This window comes from Zingiber officinale, chromosome 8B, assembly GCF_018446385.1.
Source record: "Zingiber officinale cultivar Zhangliang chromosome 8B, Zo_v1.1, whole genome shotgun sequence".
Classification (NCBI taxonomy): Eukaryota; Viridiplantae; Streptophyta; class Magnoliopsida; order Zingiberales; family Zingiberaceae; genus Zingiber; species Zingiber officinale.
In genome coordinates, this window is record NC_056001.1 from 66,786,443 (window position 1) to 66,808,576 (window position 22,134).

At 38.4% G+C, this 22,134-nt stretch overlaps 4 protein-coding genes and 2 non-coding genes across 7 annotated transcripts in view; all 6 read left to right on the forward strand.

The window, feature by feature from the left end:
• Nucleotides 1-213: 213 nt before the first annotated feature.
• Nucleotides 214-7,050, forward strand: LOC122016347. Of its 2 annotated transcripts, XM_042573612.1 has the most exons (6): nt 217-659; nt 752-932; nt 1,032-2,466; nt 5,053-5,208; nt 5,309-5,478; nt 6,660-7,050. In XM_042573612.1, the coding sequence occupies exons 2-6, from the start codon at nt 777-779 to the stop codon at nt 6,906-6,908; spliced, it is 2,166 nt and encodes a 721-aa protein (XP_042429546.1). In that variant the 5' UTR covers nt 217-659; nt 752-776; the 3' UTR covers nt 6,909-7,050. The 2 variants fall into 2 exon arrangements, with proteins under 2 accessions (XP_042429547.1, XP_042429546.1); XM_042573613.1 differs by having other exon boundaries at nt 214-932.
• A 169-nt stretch (nt 7,051-7,219) lies between these two features.
• LOC122016348 (pentatricopeptide repeat-containing protein At4g38010) lies at nt 7,220-9,553 on the forward strand. Its single transcript, XM_042573614.1, has one exon. The coding sequence runs from the start codon at nt 7,473-7,475 to the stop codon at nt 9,249-9,251; it is 1,779 nt and encodes a 592-aa protein (XP_042429548.1). The 5' UTR covers nt 7,220-7,472; the 3' UTR covers nt 9,252-9,553.
• A 735-nt stretch (nt 9,554-10,288) lies between these two features.
• On the forward strand, nt 10,289-10,360 carry TRNAT-UGU. The gene has a single exon. It is a non-coding gene; the product is annotated as a tRNA-Thr (tRNA).
• A 97-nt stretch (nt 10,361-10,457) lies between these two features.
• Nucleotides 10,458-10,531, forward strand: TRNAE-UUC. The gene has a single exon. It is a non-coding gene; the product is annotated as a tRNA-Glu (tRNA).
• Nucleotides 10,532-11,701: 1,170 nt separating this feature from the next.
• On the forward strand, nt 11,702-12,538 carry LOC122016349 (probable methyltransferase At1g29790). Its single transcript, XM_042573615.1, has one exon. It carries the CDS (start codon nt 11,704-11,706, stop codon nt 12,493-12,495), a length of 792 nt encoding a protein of 263 aa, XP_042429549.1. The 5' UTR covers nt 11,702-11,703; the 3' UTR covers nt 12,496-12,538.
• A 9,079-nt stretch (nt 12,539-21,617) lies between these two features.
• Nucleotides 21,618-22,134, forward strand: part of LOC122013928 (transcriptional corepressor SEUSS-like) — a 3,715-nt gene continuing 3,198 nt past the window's right edge. The window contains exons 1-2 of the mRNA XM_042570139.1: nt 21,618-21,916; nt 22,030-22,134. The exon at nt 22,030-22,134 is cut by the window's right edge and continues 1,387 nt beyond it. The gene's annotated coding sequence lies outside the window, so the exon portion shown is untranslated. The remainder of the gene's footprint in view (nt 21,917-22,029) is intronic.

Below are 22,134 nucleotides of genomic sequence, written 5' to 3' on the forward strand. Positions count from 1 at the left end.
GGGTTTCGAACACATTCTAATAATTCGGAAGCTTTAATGTCCTTTTACTAAATGGATGAAAAAGTAGAAAAGAGTATTTTAGAAAAAGTAGAAAATTCAAGTGCTAATTTGGAAAAAAAATCCCGTTGACTGTAGCGCCAAGTCAATGAGGCGAAAGGGCAAAGATAATGGCACGATCTTACGTCAGTAATGGAAACAGGGTACAATTCAGTAAATTCGGAGGCTTTAAAAGGAAATATTTCCCCCTTAAAGTTCTCCCAGAGAATTTAATGCTCCTTCCCCGAATCCCTCTCGTTGTGTCGGTGGACCCTTCCGCTTCTACTTGCCGCTGCGGCGCTGCACCGAGCACCGTCGGCACCGAGAAGCCGGCTTCTGGAACCCAGCCACAACTGGCTACAAATCGGCCGCCTTCGGCAATTCCTTTACCGAGTCCAAGCCGAACCAAGAACCCTACCGACGAAAAGGGGCAACCTCCTGCGGTTCCTTTCCCCTGTCCCAGCCTCGCAGGACGAACCGAGGTCAAAGCGTGCTTCCTCAGGGCCTCGCAACTCTTCTTCCGCCGCTTCTGATCCCGAGACAAAGCCCAATCGCCCTTGGCACCCTATCCTTGGTGCTCTGGTTCTTATTCCACGGCGTTGCCTTGAAAACGAGGGGATTCTGTAAGAAGCAGAGTGGATCAACCGAGCTCTGATACCATGTAAGAATCTAGGAACCAATATCTGCTATCTTAAAGTTCTCTCATTTTTTTTAGGTTTACTGTTACAATCTGCGAAAAGATGGTTAAGAAGAAACCCGTCTGCGAGGAAGGTGACAATGAGTGCTCCAATAAAAAAAAGTCTTCTTGCTCTTCTGTTCCTCATTTCCCTTGCTATCCTCGTCCAGTTCACCCTTCTTTCTTCAAGATCATGATTGGGGATTTCCAAGAGTTATTGGTATGTTTTTTTTTTTTAACCCAAATTGATTTTTTCTGATGCTTGGTTTGTTTGCTTTACGTGTTCGCTTGTGTACTCAATTGTTTCATGTTTATGCAGTTCATACCCCCAGACTTTACCCATGTTATGGTTGATTTAGTCGATAAGAATGTGTATCTAAAAACTTCTCTCGGAAGTTGTTTTAAAGTTAAACTCTCAGTTGCTGCTAAATCCTTGGCATTTAAAGATGGCTGGCCTGATTTTGTATTGGATCACTCTATTGCTGCTGGGGATGTTTTGGTGTTCACATATGTCGGCGAATCCTTGTTTGCTGTTGACATTTTTGGCATTAATACTTGTGAAAAGGTTTACTTTGGTAAAACAGATGGAAATATTCTCAACAAAAAGAAGAAAGAGAAAACTAGCACATCTCTTCGGAGGCCACAGCTTGTCAAGCGTCAGAAATCTTTTGAAGCACCTAGTTTTAAGAAAGATTCACTAGAGAAGACTGATCTGCCGAGTACTAACAAAAATGTTTCTGAATCTCTTGGTGGAACAGAGGTTCACTTTGGCAAAGTTGCTGACAATCTCTGCTCCAGAAAGAATCGAAGGAAGGTCGATTCCTCTCTTGAAAGGCCGCTTAAGAAACCACATTTTCTTGAAGCTTCAAATGCTAAGAAAAGATCAGAGCAGATAAATGATCCTACAATTTCTGCCAATCGTTCTGCTGAGTGTCTGGTGCAGAATAAAAATGAGTCTGGAAACTCTGCCCAAGATATTGAAATGATGGATGATCCTGATTATGGTTGTGTAGCTAAAAACCCAGATACAGTTGAAAAGAAACCTAAATTTCCTCCCCCTCGTAGCTGTGGTTCTGGAAGTCCTCGAGATATTGATGTAATTCAAATAAACAAACCATCAGCCAACATGATCCGCGGAGAAGTTCCAATAGAAGATGAAGTAAGAGGACATTCTTTTGTAGATGAAACAAATAAAAAACAGATTTCTAGCTGCTGGGATGTCATCCTTGTTACTCCTGAGGTAGATGTTTTGCGTCCATCTGACATAAATGAGATATGTTATCTAGGAGAAAATGAATACGACTATCTTCATGAACCCAATGTGATGAATGCAATTGCATCTGACAAGATTGATGGCATATTTCTTCTCACAGAGGATGGTGTATGCCACATTGTAGAGGATGATATAGAAAATGGACAATGCAAAACTAACATAATCGAGAAATATCATGTAGTAGAAAATGGGAATGGTATAGCAGGGATAAATACAATTGCAGCTGAAGAGGTTGTCTGCAAATTTCTTATTACAAAGGATGGAATATGCCATATTGTAAGTGAAGATACAACACATGGTCGAGGTGCTGCCACAAATGCCAATGTAACTGGTAATAGCATGGGATGCATTGACACTGTTAACATACCTAGAGATGCCTCATCTACCCATGAAAGTTCTCCAGCAGTTAATTCCCTTGCACCTGTAATTCAACATATTAATGATCAAACGGCTAACAGAATAGTTGTGCACACAAAGAGGAGTAAGTTCCCAATGCCTAATTGGTATCTAGTTATCTAGTTCCTTTTTCAGTGGTCTTCAAGATGTTATGCTTTATTTTCAGTGTAAACTTACATTCTCTTTTTCTATCTTTCATAAGCATGCTGAGTTGGTGGGAACTCATTTTAAGAAAAAACGTATTAGTAGCTTATATGCCATGGGAAGGTTACAATTTTGAAGACATAATACTATATTTGGTATATGAAGATATTTATACTACTTTTCTCATCCGAATGTATAAAATTCAACTCATATGACAAGCCAAGGATATGAAAGAATTACTAGAGAAATACCACATCTAGAGGCACATTTACTCTGCAATTTTGATAAAAATGAATTGAACCTACGAATTTACCAATTATGAGTTGGGTGGTTTAACCATTTAGCCATGGATGCTTAACACATTATATATTGTAAATAAAAAAATTTCAATTGGCATGCTAATGTTGGGATCATGGGTAGAAATTGACTATTTTAGTATCATGGGTACCCCTCAATTGCTAAAAATAAAAATATTCTTTAGAACCACCTATAGGTAGAAGACCACACTATTGGAGCAAAAGGTGACATCGCTCATCCCAAGCAGCTTAATATTGTCGGTCCCATGACAAGATATAGACAGGTAAATCATGGGGGACATTTTGCCCTAACACAATGACCCTTTGCATGAGGAGTTCAGGCACCCAACGAAGTATTTTGCACCCAACGAGACACTTTGATCCTATGGGGGAGGGGGTCCATTTAGAATTTGAAAATGACTAATATATACATTTTTTAAAAAAAATGTAAAAATATGGGAATAAGGGTATCATTTCCAAAATTTTGCCTAGACAAGATATATCTTATTTGCAAGATCAAGCACATGTTGATATGGTCTTCAACCCATTAGGAGTACCACCATGAATGGGTGTGGGGTTGAGGTCTTGGGGTCAAAACTCAGCGCGTCCGAGCATGCCTTCCCCTATGCCTTGACCACCTGCACTAATGGCTAGTAGTCACCCGTGATTTACCTCCTCCGTGTTGGCCTAGAGACGGGTTGGCAGGGGCACTAGGGGCGAGCGAATTGCCTTTTGCCACATGAATGGGTGTGAGGTAGATATTTGAATGTTCATTCCGGTTGGTTGGGGATCTACTAAAATGACAGTATAGAATAAACACTAGGTAGTATAGATATCAGTATGTGAGAAGTTGATTGTTGAAATGATAATAAAAAGGACAATCATGCAAACTATCAATACTATTTCTTTATTGGAATCCTTAAAAGACATCTATGGGCTCATATAGATTTTTGTACCTATTTCAATCCTTATACTGGGAATTACTATAGGAATGTACTAGTAATTGAGTGGATAAAAGGAGAAATTTTTTGCAACGCTACAACAATGTATTGGGCTTTAATATGTTGGTTCCTTGGGAATTCTTCAATCTGTAGCAAATGGAAGTAAACTACTTTTAAAAGATCTTTTCCCATCTAGAGGAGATGTTCGATTTTGCTAACTCAAGTAAAGTTGCTTTGTGACCAAAAGGTCACGGGTTCGAATTCTGGAAACGGCCTCTTACAATAAGCAAGGTAAGACTGTGTACAATGGATTCTTCCCCGGAACCCCGCATGGCGGGAGCTTCGTGCACCGGACTACCCTTTATCATTTCCCTTTAACTCAATAAAGGAAGCAAGAATGTCTTTCAAAGAACCATTTTGTTCTAGATCCCAATTCAATATTAAAAAGTGCAAACTAATTGAATGCCCGTGTGAGGAATTCTTCTAATTGATTTGCCATTTTCATAAAGGACGACCTTATGCTGGACATTATCTTTCCCACAAGAGATCTTGAGGAAAAGGTGTTGCTAAATTTATACTATTTCATATGTGACCATGGGTTAGTCCAAAACAAAATGCTTTTTCTTCATGGTGTGATCCATTGGACATCTATCCAATTTTCCAATTTTTTGATTCCTTTGGATTTTTTTTTTAAATTTTGGTCATGTAAAAATGCCGCAAGCATACGATTCATGGGGAAATCAAGAAATAGATTGAATGGAACATGTATGTGTTCTTTTAATGTCGAAGAAAAGAACTTGAGATATATTTAATTTAAATTTTTAATATAGAATATCAATAATGCATATAGATTATGCTTACAAATCAAAGTCTATTTTAGTAGGATCTAAAGTAAATAAAACAAAAAAATAGAATGTTAGGGATAAGGAATAAACTATAGATAAATCCAAGCATTCTTTTTATAAATCCAAACAATCTTTTAACTGGTGTTTGTCCCCCACTAGATCATGATAATATTTTTGTGAAAATGTTGTCTATTTAAATATGAACTATAGATATTTTTTTTTCTCAAATTATAATTATTGATGTTGGCTCTTTAATTATAAGATCAGCTAAGCCCTAGTTAGCCACTCTAGGAGCAACTATTCATGCCATTATGGTAAAATGTTTTACAAAGGAGATACATCATACATTAGTTACATTTACTATGAAAAGTTAAGATCTTGTGGCATAGCACAAGATCTTCCTAAAGTGGAACAATCTTAGAAGTACAAAATACTTTGCCTGCAGGTAGAACTGGCTGTTCAGACACAAAACCACTTACTTCGTTGTTAGATAGTTTTGGAGGCAACCATCAGGATATGCCTTATATGACTACTGAAGCAAATCGGTCGGATAATAACCTTCAGGATATACCTGATAGGACTGTGACAGCTAATCAATCTGGTAATTCTAGACTGGTTTAGTTACCTAGTCATTGTTTTTTTTCAGATTTTATAATTTTTTAATGATGACAATCACAGTAGAAAATAATCTTAAACGGCAGGAAAGGCATCTGATATTCTGCTAGAAGTGAATGGGGAAGAGGATGAATCTTGCCTAAGAAGCCATGATCCTAAATCTGCAGAGGTGAAACCTACAGGCTTGGATGGTGTTTTTTCATTAAGTGCTCCGTGTTTCAGCTTAACTCTATCGTCCAACTACCAGTTCTACATTGTAAGTTAACTAACATATTGAGTGGTGATTTTTTATTTCTTTACTTTGAATTATATCTGAAAATTCATTGCAATACTCTCTCCTTTTTCTGTGAATCATCTTGAAGTGGAAAGAAGAATTAATGCCAGGTTGACCTTTATGAAAGCAGACATTTAGTAAGCTAGTCCATAACTGTAACTGTTCTATTTTACTCTGCCAACTTTTGGCCCATGTTGACCGAGGTTCAGAATCTCATTCTGGCATTCCAATGCCGTGTTTTAGTAGCTAGCGTAAACTAGATCATGTAGTGCCGATTGATGCACTGTATCTTAGCACAAGTTGGTATAGGTTCGCTCAGACAGTACAGAGGAAAGGGATGAAGAAGAAACAAAAGTGGAAGAAGGTGACGAATAAAATCTTTCCAATCTGTTACACCCAAACTAGGGACTAGGATGTCCAAAAGTGTCAGTGCCGGTGCCAACTAACATTCTTATCCAATATAAATATTTGTCGAGATCTTTTCTTCTTGGCGGAAACTATCCCATTCATGATTCTCTATTGCAGTTTTGGCTCCTGCAAGAGTCATCTCATTGAAGGAAGGAGGCTGCATACAAGATTATGAAATTCTACATTTGACATTTGTTAGGACGTTTCGAAAATTTGGTAATTGCATAATTTGGTTTTTTGTGCCTCAAAATTTCTTGAAATATGTGTAGGCATGCTTATTAACTAAAATGAATTTGACTATAGATAGATAACTAGATAACTTGCATTGTTTGCATGAGACATCGTAGGAGACAAAATAACAGAATAATTTAAAAGATTTTCATATTATTACTAGTAATGTAACCATACAGAAGAATTAGATAATGGGATAAGAATCACAAATTCTTGTTACTGATCCTAATTGTTGAAACTAACAGCTTCTGGTTCTTTGTAGCATTCAAAAGTCAATAATTGTCAATCCAAGGATGCTTAAATATATGCTGTGCAAGATTGCCCAATGAGTTTTAGTAGTTCTTTTTAAAAAAATTTCGATTGTTGCAATGCCTCCTTAGTTGGTAATAGCTCAATGTGAATCATTTATTTGGATAATTTCTGGTCTACATTCTGCTTCCATACAGCTATATTTCCATTTCTTGGTTAATATCCTTCATTTAAGATTTATGATCTGACCGCTTGCTTGCATTCTTCGAACGCAGGAGCTTCCTCACAGGCTGCCATTCCCAAAAGGCAGAAAAAGATCTGAAACTAAAATTGTAATTCTTCGTGATCCATGCCTCAGACTATGGCCTATTATGTACCACGAGACTGACCAATTTACCGGTTTTGTGGCCGGATGGACTGATTTTGTCAAAGCTAACAACCTACAGCAGGGACACCATTGCAATGTTTTTTCGGTAGGCAACAAGTACGAGCTTCTATATCATGTGCAGATAGCACAACAATGACTATTCGGAACCCACTCGGAATTCATCTTCATCCCCCTGGTTGCTTAAACTCACATGATGTGGAGGTGTTTTGAGACAAAACTGATTTTCCTTGATTGTAGATTATAAAGTGAGAATTGATACAAAGACAAGGTTTTACTAACAAATAGTTGCTCCTTTAATCCCGTTTAAGGAGCGTCTCCATTAATCCATCCTAAGGTTAACACGGAAGAGGTAAATTACGGATGGTTATTAATTTTTGAAATAATGATTAATATATAAGGGAGGTATTTATCTCGACTTTATCTAGCCAATCCCATTCGAGAGGATCCATTCATACCATGTGTATAAATTTAATGATTTGCAATGGTATTTATTATGATAGATTAACCTCGATTATATAATTACTTTTATTATAGCTCTCATTTATAACCGTTGTTATTCTAAATGATTATATTTAGCAGCTCTGCTTATAGGAGAGTTAAATGACTAAAAACTTTCGATGTGGGACTAAAAAAACAAACTTGTGGCGAGTTATCTTTCCCGGCTCAAAAGTACGTGTTCGTCTTTCTCGGATTTGAAATCATGAGCGTCGCCTCCGGCCAAGCTCTCCACGCTGCCCTCCTCCGCCTCCTCCGCCGCCCGCGGTCTTCTCGCCGTTGCTTCCAACGGATTCACGCCCTCCTCCTCACCTCCGGCCTCACGGTTGACTCGTTCGCCGCTGCTGACCTCGCCGCGCTCCTCCCCGCCTGCCTCCCTCCCCCCGCCGCCTTCGCCACCATCAACCATATCCACCGCATCCGCCGCTACCGCTTCCCGCTCCTCTTCAACTCGCTCATCTCCGGCTACGCCCGGAGCGACCGCCCCAACCTCGGGATCGCCGTCTACAAGACCATGCTGGCCGACGGCATTTTCCCCGATCACTACACCTTCCCCGTCGTCCTGAAATCTTGCATCGAGTTTTCCGGTGTCGCCGAAGCCAAGCAGATCCATGGAGCCTCGGTTAAACTCTGCTTCGCCTCCGATCTGTTCGTCCAGAATGCGCTCGTCCATGTCTATGCAATTTGCAGGGAGTACGATGATGCACGGGTTTTGTTCGACGAAATGCCCCTCAGAGATGTTGTATCCTGGACAGGCTTGATCTCCGCCTATGTAAAAGGCGGGCTGTACAGAGAGGCGTTGCAACTCTTTTCCTCCATGGATGTTGCGCGGAACGCAGCGACTTTCGTTAGCATCCTCGTCGCTTGCGGGAGATTTGGGGACCTGAACGGGGGTCAGATGGTACATGCACTGGTGTTGAAGCATGAATGCGGGTTAAATTTGGTTGCTGGAAATGCACTCCTGGATATGTATTTGAAGTGCGAAAGTTTAGCCGAAGCCAAACAGATCTTCGATGAGCTTCCCGAGCGAGACATAGTATCGTGGACAAGCTTCATCAGCGGTTTAGTGCAATGCAAGCAGCCCGAGCAAGCGATTGATATGTTTGCTTCAATGCGGGCCTCTGGAGTCGAACCAGATAATGTCACTTTATCGAGTGTTCTATCAGCTTGTGCGAGTTTGGGATCATTGTGTTCCGGAAGATGGGTGCATGAGTATATACATCGGAATGGCATTAAATGGGATGTTCATCTAGGGACTGCATTGGTTGACATGTATGCGAAGTGTGGATGCCTGGATATCGCATTGAATACCTTTTCTGAAATGCCCTTCAAGAATGTTTCTTCGTGGAACGCAGTGATCGGTGCTCTAGCTATGCATGGGCATGGTAGAGAAGCTCTTGGCTATTTTGAGCAGATGGTAGGAATTGGCATGAATCCAAATGAGGTGACCTTCTTAGCCATTTTAAGTGCTTGCTCTCATTCTGGATTGGTAGAAGAAGGCCGTTGTTCGTTTAATCTTATGACCGAGTCCTACAATCTTCCTCCATGGATAGAACACTATGGTTGCATGGTCGATTTGCTTGGAAGAACAGGGCTACTCGAGGAGGCTTACAAACTTATTCAAACCATGCCAATGAGACCAGACGTGCATATCTGGGGAGCTTTATTGGGTGCTTGTAAAGCTCATGGAAATCAAGATCTTCTGCAAGAGATTCTAAACCATCTTCTCAAGCTGGAGCCACATGAAACTGGGGTATACGTGCTCTTATCGAACGCATATGCTGCAAGAGGTAGATGGGCAGATGTAACAAGAGTGAGAAAACTAATGAGGCAGAAGGGTATAAAGAAAGAAACAGGAATCAGTATCGTGGAGGTTGATGGTGAAGCCCACAAGTTTGTAGTTGGAGAGTTACAAAACCTACAGGAGGACATTTTGGTAGCTTCATATACTCTGGATAAACTATTACAACTTGATGATCTATAGCCTTTAGTTATAACTTATGATGAAGGGCAATTCTCGTCTCCAAATTCCATTCCATTAGATTGAAAATTTCATTGAACATTCCCCTGGAGGCTGAACAGGATAGAAAAAGATGTCACTGCAGCAGAGGCCTTGTTAATCGAAAGGTTTGAGTATTTGCAACATACTAACATTGTAGGTTAGTAAGTAGGGATGGTTCTTTTATGCTATTATATCTACTACCATCATACTAATTCTAAAGGTAGGTAGTACCAGCACAATCCACTCAAAATTATCTTCAGACTGGAAGAACTGCACTTTGCTCAGGAAATAGAAGGAAAGGTTAGATCAAAGTATTCTTTGTAAAGTCAAAATTCACTTTATCTTTTGGCAGTAGTTAATGGTGTTGAGATGCCTTTGCATCCGAGAATTACATACTGTGAGACATTGTCAAGGTCCAATAATTTTCATGGATGAAGTGGAAATCTTCTGGACCAGAGGAGGCTCTGCATGTTCATTGGTGGGATGAACTGGACCCCACATTTTTAACAGATGGGGTACAGTCCACCCATCCAATGAACATGCAAGGATCCAGGATTGATCTAGAGATTCTGGACCAGAGGATCCTTGCCCGACTTGAACAGCTTGTGGTTGCCATACCGTTTACTCCTAAAAGGAAGTCAAAATGATACATTTTGGTGGTTTGAACTTTGAAGCGCTCCTGTATTGAATTTTAATTATTTTATTTTATATTTTTTAATAGAAATTTGCTTATAGCAGAAAATAGCTTGTGGTTGCCAACTGAAGGTCTGTAAACTGAAGGTCTGTACTTCGAACCTGCGTGAGGGCAATTAACCAAATATTTTTTATAATTCGTTAATGAAATAATCTCTAAAATTAATCAAACTAATTAAGTCGTGTAAGGGATCAGCAGTGCTTATACCCTACATTTTGGCTGTTTGAACTTTGAAGCGCTCCTGTATTGGTGTCGATTGTTTGGCTTTCTAAATTTTCCTTATTTATTTTATTCTTATTATTTATTTGCTTCATAAACAACAACTGCCTTTATAGCTCAGTGGTAGAGCGTCAGTCTTGTAAACTGAAGGTCCGTAGTTCGAACCTGCGTGAGGGCAATTTACATAAAAGTTTTATTTTTTAAAATTAATCAAACGAATTAAATTAGTGCTTATTATTTTACATATAATAAAATGGAACGTAGCGTTTCATAAATCCATTGTCGTCTAGTCCGGTTAGGATACCTGGCTTTCACCCAGGCGACCCGGGTTCAAATCCCGGCAATGGAAATTATTTTTTATCCATTAAAACAATAAATGTTTATTATGGAAAGGGGACATTTGGAACTACATATTTCCTTTATACTATAGAGTATGCTCCAGTATTCCATCTGATGCTATTTGTTGGTTTTCGAAGAAACCAAAAAAAACAATTGCACGAGCACACAGATCTTTTCTTACTTTTTTCAATGTCTATCACTTCACTAGATCCGGTTAGTCCACCATGAATCCATCACTAGATCCGGCATGTGCATAAATTCACGAGTTCGGCCGTTATGCATCAAAGTCAACGGACATCCTCTCACCGGTCATCGTAAAGTCAACTCAATTGATTCCCTAACAAAAAAGAGAGTGAATGATTGGTTTAATTGTGCGAATGGCTAAAGGTCGAACAGAGCTGAATTCGTATAGAGCTCTATAGAGGCCTTCGCGCCAGTTTCATTTCGGTCAGGCAGCAACTTAATGCCCGATTCGACTTCCTCGTGCACCAAAATCCTCGATCGTCCACAAAAGTCAACGCGTTAGGTTCATAATTAGGCTCGAGCGGTGGCAGATCACGAACGAGCATTAATTCTATATTTACTCCGGCGATCTCTTTGCGGATCGTTGCAGGGCTCCGAGAATGGGCAGCGTGGAGGAGACGAAGAAGCGGCTTTCCGTCAACCTTCCATTCAAGCTCAAGATCCTGCTTCTCGTGGCGTCGACCAATTTGGTCACCGTCTACCTCTGCTCCGGCGGAGGCGCCGCCAGCCCGCTCGACGGCGACTCCGGCGGCGCTCTGTTCCTGGAGCACAACGCGACGCAGCGGAAACTCGCGGATAGCCAAGTCGAGCTGGTGCAGCTCCAGAATCGGCTCGCCACCGCGAGCGGCCTCCTCGAGAACCTCCTCGGCGCCCAACGGCACGGAGATCGGGGGAGGGAGGAGGAGGAGGATTGGCCGGAGGAACTGAAGCTGGCCGTGGGCCCTCACAAGCTTCCTCTGGGTCGTAGCGGAAACCTCGGCACTGACGGGCTGTTCCCGGCGATGGGCTCTGCCTGCCGGCGGTTCCGAGAGGAGCTGACCCGGTACATGACGTACGAGGTGGGAAAGGAGTGCCCCTCCGACGCCGCCTTCGCGCAGCGCCTGATGCTGAAGGGCTGCGAGCCGCTTCCGCGGCGGCGCTGCCACCCGCCGTCGCCGAATGGGTGAATTTCCCCCCAAATGGGAGACTATTTTTTATCCCCTGTTAATCCTCTGTGTCCGCCATTACAGGTATGTGGAACCGGCGGCGCTTCCGGAGAGCCTATGGACGACGCCGGCGGACACCAGTGTGGTGTGGGACGCCTACACCTGCAAGAACTACTCATGCCTGGTGCAGAGAGGGCGGACGAAGGGCTCGAACGCCGACTGCAACGATTGCTTCGACCTTGAAGGGCGGGAGAAATCCCGGTGGCTGGCGGACGGCGAGGGGTTGGACTTCGGGATGGACGCGGTGCTGGCGGCGCGGCCGGAGGGGACGGTGCGGTTAGGGCTGGACATCGGCGGGGGGAGCGGGACATTCGCGGCGAGGATGAGGGAGCGGGGCGTCACCGTGGTATCGACCACCATGGACTTCGACGGGCCGTTCAACAGCTTCATCGCCGCCCGTGGGCTGGTGGCGCTCCACCTCACCGTAGCGCACCGCCTGCCGTTCTACGACCGCACGCTCGACATCGTCCACTCCATGCACGTCCTCAGCAACTGGATCCCCGACGCCGTCCTCGAGTTCGCGCTCTTCGACATCTACCGGGTGCTGCGTCCCGGCGGCCTCTTTTGGCTCGACCACTTCTTCTGCTCCGGCGATCAGCTCGACGCCACGTACGGGCCGATGATAGGCCGGATCGGGTTCAGCAAGCTCCGGTGGGTGACTGGTCGGAAGCTCGACCGCGGCGTGGAGAAGAACGAGTGGTACCTCTCTGCTCTGCTGGAGAAGCCGTTGACTTTTTCAATCTAGTACCACCGTAATGTTTCACGGAAAAGGTCAAATAGAATTTAAGTATGCCAAAATCTAAAAGTTAGATACTACTCTTTAAATTTTCATAATTTTAAATTGCGCCCTCTGCCTTTTTACTACTTCGGGTTATTTTTGATCCGAAGAGATGAAATTTCATTTCGTTGTCTTTTCAAGTTATTCATCGTCTTTTTCACGAGATGTTGGAGCTTCAGATCAGCAACACCTTCAAATCAAGGTGTTAAACTTGGCCAGGGTTGAGATCATGATCCGCCACGTCAGCACAATCTGCTCACCCAAATCTAAGCAGTAGATTGCAATCCAGGGCGACGGCCAATCGCAAGCCAGGATCGCAACTACTTCGCCCCACAGGCGTCCAACTTTTCAACCAGTTATGATAGTTCCCGCCAATAAAGGAATCCACGAAAGTATTTTTAAAAATAGAAAAAACTCAAAGAAAAGATAAATTTATCGACTAAAGAAAATCCAGATAATTTTTAGCCAATAAGGGAAATCCATTTAATTGATACACAGAGGTTTTATCCTATATATTTATATTTCCATTTCATTTCATTTCATTTCCAACGGTAGGAAGTTGAATATCTATATGGGAGACTAGTGAGTATTTGAATATATATACAAGTATTCAATTTAAATAGATAAAACACATGAATATTGGTAGGCATTCATACTTTTTCTTTAAAACATCTAAATTGTAATCGAATTTAATTATTAAATATAATTAGATACTCCAATGATTTATTTGTTTAATTAGATGTCCACTAATTTTAAAATGATCAATTCAGTACTATATAAATTTTGCATATAATTAAATTAAATCGAGAAGTACGTGTAACGAGTAACTAATCAATTAAACATTCTTAAATCAGTTACTCGTTAAAAAAAATATCCCGAAACTCAAATTTAATATGATATTTAGGTTACATTTAGTTGGTGTAATATAATCGAGCTTGTAATGTAATCAAATTTGTAATCTAATGTAATGTAATTTTGATTACATTACTACGTTTGGTAATATAATGTATGTAATTTTTTATTATAAAGATGATTGCATTCTTTTGTTTGGTATCTATTATTTTTTATAAGGAATGGAATTCATATTATTATAAAATGATAAAAATATTCTGCGACTTCTATCGACGGTCGCCGCACCTCTGTCAGAGCTTGCGTCCGGTGACCGGTGATGGTGACAGCGGCAGCGACCGGCGGCGGTGGCGGTCGACGACCGGCGGCAGTGGCGGTCAACGACCGGCGGCGACGGTCGGCGGCCGGTGGGCGGGCGGCCGGTGGGCGGGCGGCGGCTGACAGGCGATCAACTGACTAGGGGTATATTCGATATTCAAATTTTGATTAAACGGTGACCTCGTAATGTAATCGGATTACGTAGTATTTACTTTGTAATCCAGATTACAAATTTCATTACCTTTTGTAATCGAGATTACATTACATTACATTACATTATAGGTTTAAAGTTAAAACAAACAAAGTAATCAACCTTGTAATGTAATCCTGATTACATTACAAGGCAGATTACACTCTACCAAACGTAGTCTTAGGGTTATAAACGAGCTGAACCAAGTTTAAAATAAACTAAATCAAACCTTTTAAATGATTGTTCAAGTTTATATTGGTTTATTTTTTATAACTTTGAACTTGGTTGAAGCTTGGTTCGTTTAGATGTTACCAAACTTTTAATTCAAGTTTAGCTTCAGTTTGGTTCAAGATTGATTCATTTAGATGTTATCAAGCTCTCAATTCAAATTTATTTGATTGTTTATAATTATTTTGATTTGTTATTGAGCCTGATAATTTAAATTTATTTGTTTTATTTTATTTTTTCATTTAACATATTAATATAAATATTGTTCATAAATGTTATTTATAAACGTTAACAAACTAAATAAATATATTTTTAAACTTATTTATTTAATTTAACCCGTTATTAAAATTTAATTATTTAATTAATTTTATGTACATTAAAATTAAATAAATATAAATAAATTTTTACTAAATCTAGTCCTAAAGTTATTTATAAATATTCGATTCATCTATGGCCCTATCGCTTGGTAGGACGGAACCGAGTAGCAGGTCATCGACCGAGCGTATATTCGACCCGATCGACCATTGTATCACCCAGACGACGAGCTAGTCGAGCGGCTCTCTCGCTCGGCCCAATAACAAACAAGAGGAGCGGTTGGCGATATCTTCCTAGGGACCAGTGTCACTGATCGATGGGTTGCATGGTCGGCGGCATGGTCGTGCATAGAATTGTACGGTATAAGCGTTCACTGTCACATCAGGGATATGCTGGGGATGTTCGGGTATGACGTCAGATATACTTTTCTGACACGTATTTTCCAAGTATGCTTTGAGAAGCACGCACACCTCGAGAAGTGTACACGCGCCTCCTGGTAGTCCTATATAAGGATCCCCTGGCTTCGACGGAGGTATGTTCACTACTGTCTACAATTACACTGCTGCTCCTTTCTCTCTACTTTATTCTTCATTCGCTTGCCGCCGGTGACTGACTTGAGCATCGGAGGACCATCACCAAGGAACTCCTCCCTGGCTCGACACTAACGACTTGTAGTTACAGGCTCAGCTCGTTAGAGGTCCACATAGACTTTATCCAACATCCAACAGCATGAGCGTCACCTCTCCAACATCAAATGTTATTCATAAACGTTAATAAACTAAATAAATATATGATGAAACTTATTTATTTAATTTAATGAATTATTATAATTTAATTAATTTTATGTGCATCAACATAAATAAATTCTTATTAAATCTAACACTAAAGTTATTTATAAATATTTGAGTTATTTATCAATATTTGATTCATGCCCTATCGATGTCTTGAAAATTATAATGACATCCTCTGGTTGCCCTCACCTCGTTAAGATACAGAAAGATATATATTTACATCAATTCATCGCTGACAAAATCCGACGTGTAATTTCCAAAATCATAATTTAAATAAATTATAACTGCCCAATAAAGAATAATAAATGTCGTTGTCTCTTCTAGCTTGATGGGGCCTGACTGATAACGCTAACGTCGTCAAAAGGATTCACGAATTTAAAAAGAGAACAAATAATCACTTTGACCCCTGATTTAACTTAAATTATGTTTAATGGATTTGAAAAACTCTAAAATGTTAGTTTCAAGGACTTATATTTTTATTTAGCTTATTAAAGCATTAGAAATAAAATTTATGATTCCATGTCAAATTCCATTTGTTCAAAGTTGGATGGACACTATCTCTATATTGCTATATTTATTATTCGTTAGAAACCGATTTCTTTTAAGTTTTTTTTATCCAACTTTCTTATAACCTATTAATTTAAAAGCGGCCGATGCGACCCTATAAAAATATATATAAGTAATCAGTATAAATTAAAAAGCACTCATATAAATTCATCTAAATGGTTAACATTTTTAGAATTATTATCTTACTAAAAAAAAATTTCTATAGCGTGTTACAGTTGAAATTCAACCTTTAGATATTTATTATAGTAAAAGATAGAATTCTCCATCCTAGCGGCACCATACGGTCGTCTCCACGACTATTTGTAAGGAGATAAATTAGGAAGCTATAGGTGACCAGTGCAGAGAGGATTTTTTTCTTCGTCTTTATCGAAATTCAAACTCTTATCCTATGGTCGACCTTTAAATACCTGATTAATCACATAGAGAACTACCAAGGGCAAAATCATTTTTTTTATAATCTAAATATCTAGTTTTTCTAACCGACTAATTGTTCGACAAACAATCTACCAAAGATACTTGGGAATTAGCCAAATTTAAACTATACTGAATTAAATTCAATTTATTTGTCGGGATGATCTGAGCCGAAATCTCAGGCTACGAGCGTGGGTTGGTTTCTGCTGAATGTTGAGTGCAGATTGGTCGAGCGGATAGAAAGACCGAGCGAGCAGTATAGTCGACTGCACTGTGTAGCAGATCAGGCAAAGCGATTGAACGAGCGAACGGTTGGACGAGCATGAAGAGAAGCCGAGCGGTCGAGCGAGCAACCGAGTGAGCGAGCGGTCGGTCGAGTAGAGAGGCCGATATGGAAAAGCTGTCTGTGAACAGTGTCACTTGAGAGATAGAACAAGCCGAGTGGGCGAAGAATCCGAGCGGACAAATGGACTGAGGCCTATGAGGGTCACAATTTACTTGAAACAGATTCGCCTCAGACCAATGGGAAACATTCATAATCATTATTTGTCGAGCTGTAAAACGCCAACGTTTCGCTCAGTTGTATTAATCTCTAATTAATGCATCTGTTACACCCTTAAATAAGCAGTAAAAAGGTTTATGTGGCAAAATGTTAGTTATTCCACAACCGGTTCAACATTCGGCATATGCAGATTGTGCCTGCACATGAGTCAACTTGGTTCAATACAAATCCAGACTATGGATTTACACCCCTTGCACACCCATGCATGAGAGGGAGTCTCTCCCCATATATTTGTTCATATCATTAATACATATAAATCAATATAAACCAACTAATACGACTTGAAATTCTCAATATAGAACTAAAGTCTTATTCACAATGTAGCTTTATGTCTTTTCCATCTTTTTTATATTCACATATATTTAACACTAATTTTAAATATGACCATCTCATCCCATAAAATTTTTTTATTAATTATCAGAATAATTTTTAAAAAATAGAAAATCTTATAAAAACTCATCCAAATGGTTAGTATTTTTGGACCCACTTCAATATCATTTTAGACTATAAGTTTGTAATCTCGTCACTCTTACTTTTATTTGTCTTACTTTAGCTTATTGAGATCATTTATACTTTCTTTTTATAATTATGATCCCTTTCTAGCACTCTCGTTGCTTTTTAAAGTTTATTATTTGTGCATGTCGCCTTGACTTTGTTTAAATTCAGTGACCTTGTTACTTTACTCCGACTTATTACCTCTCCAAGATCGTTGTCCTATTACATCTTATCAATTGACTAGTTAACACTCAGTTGATGGATTGATTTCGAACTGAGAATGTTTAATGACGTAAGAAATTAATTTATTGATGATTAAAATTTTAATTATTTTAATTTTTATCAAATTAATTAATTTTTTATGGGTAAGTACGATAAATATTCAATGAATGAATTCATTAAATTATTATATTAATGCTAAGTTATTTTTTTAAAATGAACGTGTTATAGGGTTCGACTGTAGCATCTCGACAAGGACCGCTATATTTTTAGAATTCAGGTGTAGTGATAAATATACAAGAGTTCACGTTGCAAGGTCAGACTGTAACACATCGACAATAATCGCTACATTTCCAGGAGAACTTGAGTGTAGTGTTAAATAGTCAAAAGTTCTCACACCATAGGTTAGATACGAATAAATATGATAGAAAAACTAATAATTTAATATTTGAAACATGGAATATAAGAACTCTCACTGGTAAATCAATGGAGCTAACAGATATAATGATTAGGAGAAGAATTAGTATTTTGTGTGTAAAAGAGAAAAAATTAATAAGCGAGAAAGTAAAGATGATAGAGAATTCATGTTTTAAGTTATGATACATAAGAAATAGTAGATCAAGAAATGAAGTAGGTATTGTTGTAGATAGTTTGTTAAATGATGAAGTTGTAAGAATAGGCAGAAAATGACATAAAATTATAATCATTAAGATAATAGTAGCGAAAAAACTATAAATATAATTAGTGTATATGCATTGTAAGTAGAATTGTATGAAACTATCAAATCAAGGTTTTAAGATGACTTAGATAAATATTATAAAACATTCTGTCAAATGAAATGATTTTAATAGGAGGTAATTTAAATGAGCATGTCAGAGTGAAAAAATGAAGAATATTTAAAATGAGAAATGAGGAAGGAAAAATTATATTAGATTTTGCGATAACATATAACATTATATTAGCTAATGTGTTTTTTAAGAAAAGATAAAAACACTTAGTTATATTTAAAAGTGAGAATAATAAATCACAAATCAACTTTCTTATGATTAGGAGACGAATATAAAGATTTGTAAAGATTGTAAGGTCATCTGTGGAGAAAGTTTAACTACCCAATATAGGTTAGTAGTGTTGGGTATACGCCTAAAACATAATATCAATAGAAAAAAATATATACGACTCCTATAATTATGTGTGAATTTAAAGGATGGGAAACAAAATATATTTAAGGAGAAGGTAGGAGTATAAGCATTAGATGAAATATACGGTGACTTTAATACGACATGAGATAAGATGATATCAAAGTTGAAAATAGTAGTTAAGAGTATACTCAGTGAGTTAAAGGGGCATACACCACTAAGTAGGAATTTTGATGGTGAAATGAGAAAGTACAAGAGAAAGTGAAGGAAAAACGAATAGCTTATAAGGAATTATATATTTGTAAGAACGAGAAAAACTTAAAAAATATACAATAGCCCAGAAAAAAGTTAAGAAAGTTGTGAATGAAGTAAAGAATAAAACTTTCGATATAAAAGAGGAGGGAAGAGACATTTATAAAATAACTAAAGTAAGAGAAAGGAAGATAAGAGATCTTATCCAAATAAAATATATTAAAGATGAATGTACTAGGATACTAGTAAACAATGGAGAAATAAAAGAGCGATGGAAGAAATATTTTTATCAACTTTTTAATGAAGGTTTATGTGACTAACTTAACTTAGATAATTTAACTAAGTCAAATAAGTATAGAATTTTAAATTTTTATCGTATAATTCAAACTTTAGAAGTAAAACAAGCTTTAAATGAGATGCACAATGGAAAATCCATTAGACCAGATGATATTCCGATAGAGGTATGGAAATGCCTAGAAAAACAAGATATTTAATGACTTATAAATTTATTTACTATTATATTGAAAATGAAAAAATGTCTGATCAATGGAAGATAAGTACTCTAGTTCTCTTATACAAGAACAAGGGAGACATATAAAATTATGCAAGCTATATAGGTATTAAACTAATGAGTTATACCATAAAATTTTAGAAAAAAAGTAATACAAAAATGATTAAGGAAGGAAACCCCGGTGACCGAAAATCAATTTAAGTTCATACTTAGACGGTCGATAATGGAAGTTATACATCTTCTTAGATAATTAATTGAAAAATATTGAGAGCAAAACACAAGATCTACACATGATATTCACTGACTTAGAAAAAGTTTATGATACACTTCTAAGAGAAATTATATGGAGAATTCTAGAAAAGTGAGATGTTACTGTAATATATATTAAGCTGATTAAGGATATGTACGAGGATGGAACGACTAGAGTAAAGACTCCAGGTAGAGTAACTGAAGCATTTCCAATAAAAATATGGTTATATTAAGAATCAACTTTAACTTTCTATCTTTTTACACTAATTATGGATGAACTCACTACATACATTCAAGATATAGTACCGTGATGCATGTTGTTTGTAGATGATATTATTTCGGTAGATGAGACACTTGAAGGAGTAAATACTAAACTAGAATCTTGGCGGAAAACACTATAATGGAAATATTTTAGACTTAGTAGAATAAATACAGAATATACGAATTTAAGTTTAGTAATATTAGACGTAATGAGATAATTGTTAAGATAGGAGATGTCGAGTTGTCCGGAACCGAGAGTTTTAAATATTTAAGATCATTTGTACAAAATGATGGAGAGATTGAGAGAGATATTTTATATAGAATATAAGTAGGATGATTGAAATGGAGGAGAGCGTCGGGTGTTTTATGTGACCGTAAAGTATCTCTAAAACTTAAAGGAAAGTTCTACAAAATCATAGTTATATCTGCTATATTATGGAGCTGAATATTAAGATGAATGTATGGACATACAAGGATGGACAAAATGAAAAATGAGAGCATTAGAGAGAAAATCGAAGTTGCATCTATTGAAAGAAAATTTCGAGAGATACGTTTAAGATGATACAAGTTGACATGTCACATATATTTAGATAATCAATAAATACTTCAGTTAAGTAATGTGAAACTAGGGGTGAACAGTCAACCCGCCAAACCGACCAACTCGCTTATACCGACCCAAACCGAACCGAAAAAATCTGCCATATAGGGCCGGATGTAGGGTCCCGATATTACATTATCCGATCTAGTAGGGCCGGATATTTTTTTATCACAATAACCGAACCAATCCTATCCGCGATCACCCCTACTTATAGCAACTACTGTCGATAAGTTGCTACACGTTGTAGTAGCTACTGTCGATAAGCTGCTACACATTGTAGCAGCTACTGACGATTAGCTGCTACAACGTGTAATGATAATGTCTATTATCATTTTAAAATATTTGATTTTTTTGTTGTTTTATATTTATATTTCATATTTTATTGGATATAGGGTTGGATATCCAAATAACTGATAACCCGTCGAATATCTGATACACAATAACCGCCAAATATAGGGTTGAATGTAGGTCCTGATATTGTATTATCTGATCTAATAGGGCCGGATAACTTTTTACCCTAATAATCGAACCAACTCGATCCGTGATTATATTTATGTGAAACTATGATAAATATATATATTGAACGAGAAAGAGGAAGATAAAAAAATTTGATTAAAAATAATAAAATATAAAATTTATTTAAGTATATAAATGATATAAAGGATCTATATAATTAATCCTATTTAATAGAATAAAAATGGATTGTTGTTGTCATCATCGTTAGGTTTCTCCTATTTTCATCGTAAAGCTGGGTCGACTCTATCCGTTAAAAAATGAACTCAAGTCAATTTAATTATTAATAAACTGTTCACTCTTAAGTGCGAATGATACTTGTTTAAATTAAAAGACGAAATGAAATTTTCAACAAATTCGTAGGGCAGATCGAAAACTTCTGTAATCAAATAGTGGAACTCTTCTCGTTATATTACACCGTGCACGCGTTCGCATTTAATATCTATGCGACTGCCCCTCACCGTCGAATCCGTTTGCAAACGAGCCCATCGAATGAGTTTGCAAACGGCCGAGTGCAGACGGCCGTTTGGCTACCGCACACGGCACATATGCGTGGCTCCTCATCATCCATGGTTTTGATCATCGGATGGCTATGGCGGCCATGCCCATGTACATAACATGGCATGCCATTCAGATGACATGAAGCGGCTGCAGCTGTTGACTAACACATGGTGAGGAAAGGATGAAGCAGGGGAAGATAAAAGAAAGAAGGAAAATGGTGCCGAGGGAGGATTAATCGAATCCAAGAGATCTCTGACGTCCGCTGGAACACGAGCAGATCCTTCCTCCTCTCTGTCTCTCTGTTCCTCTCACTCGAAACCGGACGGAGCGTTTATAATTGCATTTAAGACAAACCCTAAAGTCGGGAAGTAGACGCAAGACGAGGTGGGAAAAGGGAGAGACTTTCCCTTCAATCTTGTTTGGTAAGGGATTCGGAACTCGGTTTCTCGCACGATATCCTCGTTGTTTCTCGCTCTTCCTTTTTTCTCGTCGGATCATTGAAAAAGTTGGCTCCTTTTTGGTTCTCACTGCGTAGAGGTGCCACTTTCTGGACTGGCGTTGCGATGTCTTCGTTGTCGGAGTCGGTGTTGCGATTCGACTACAGGTTGCAGCGGGCGAAGTGGGAAAGATTAGCGTGAGG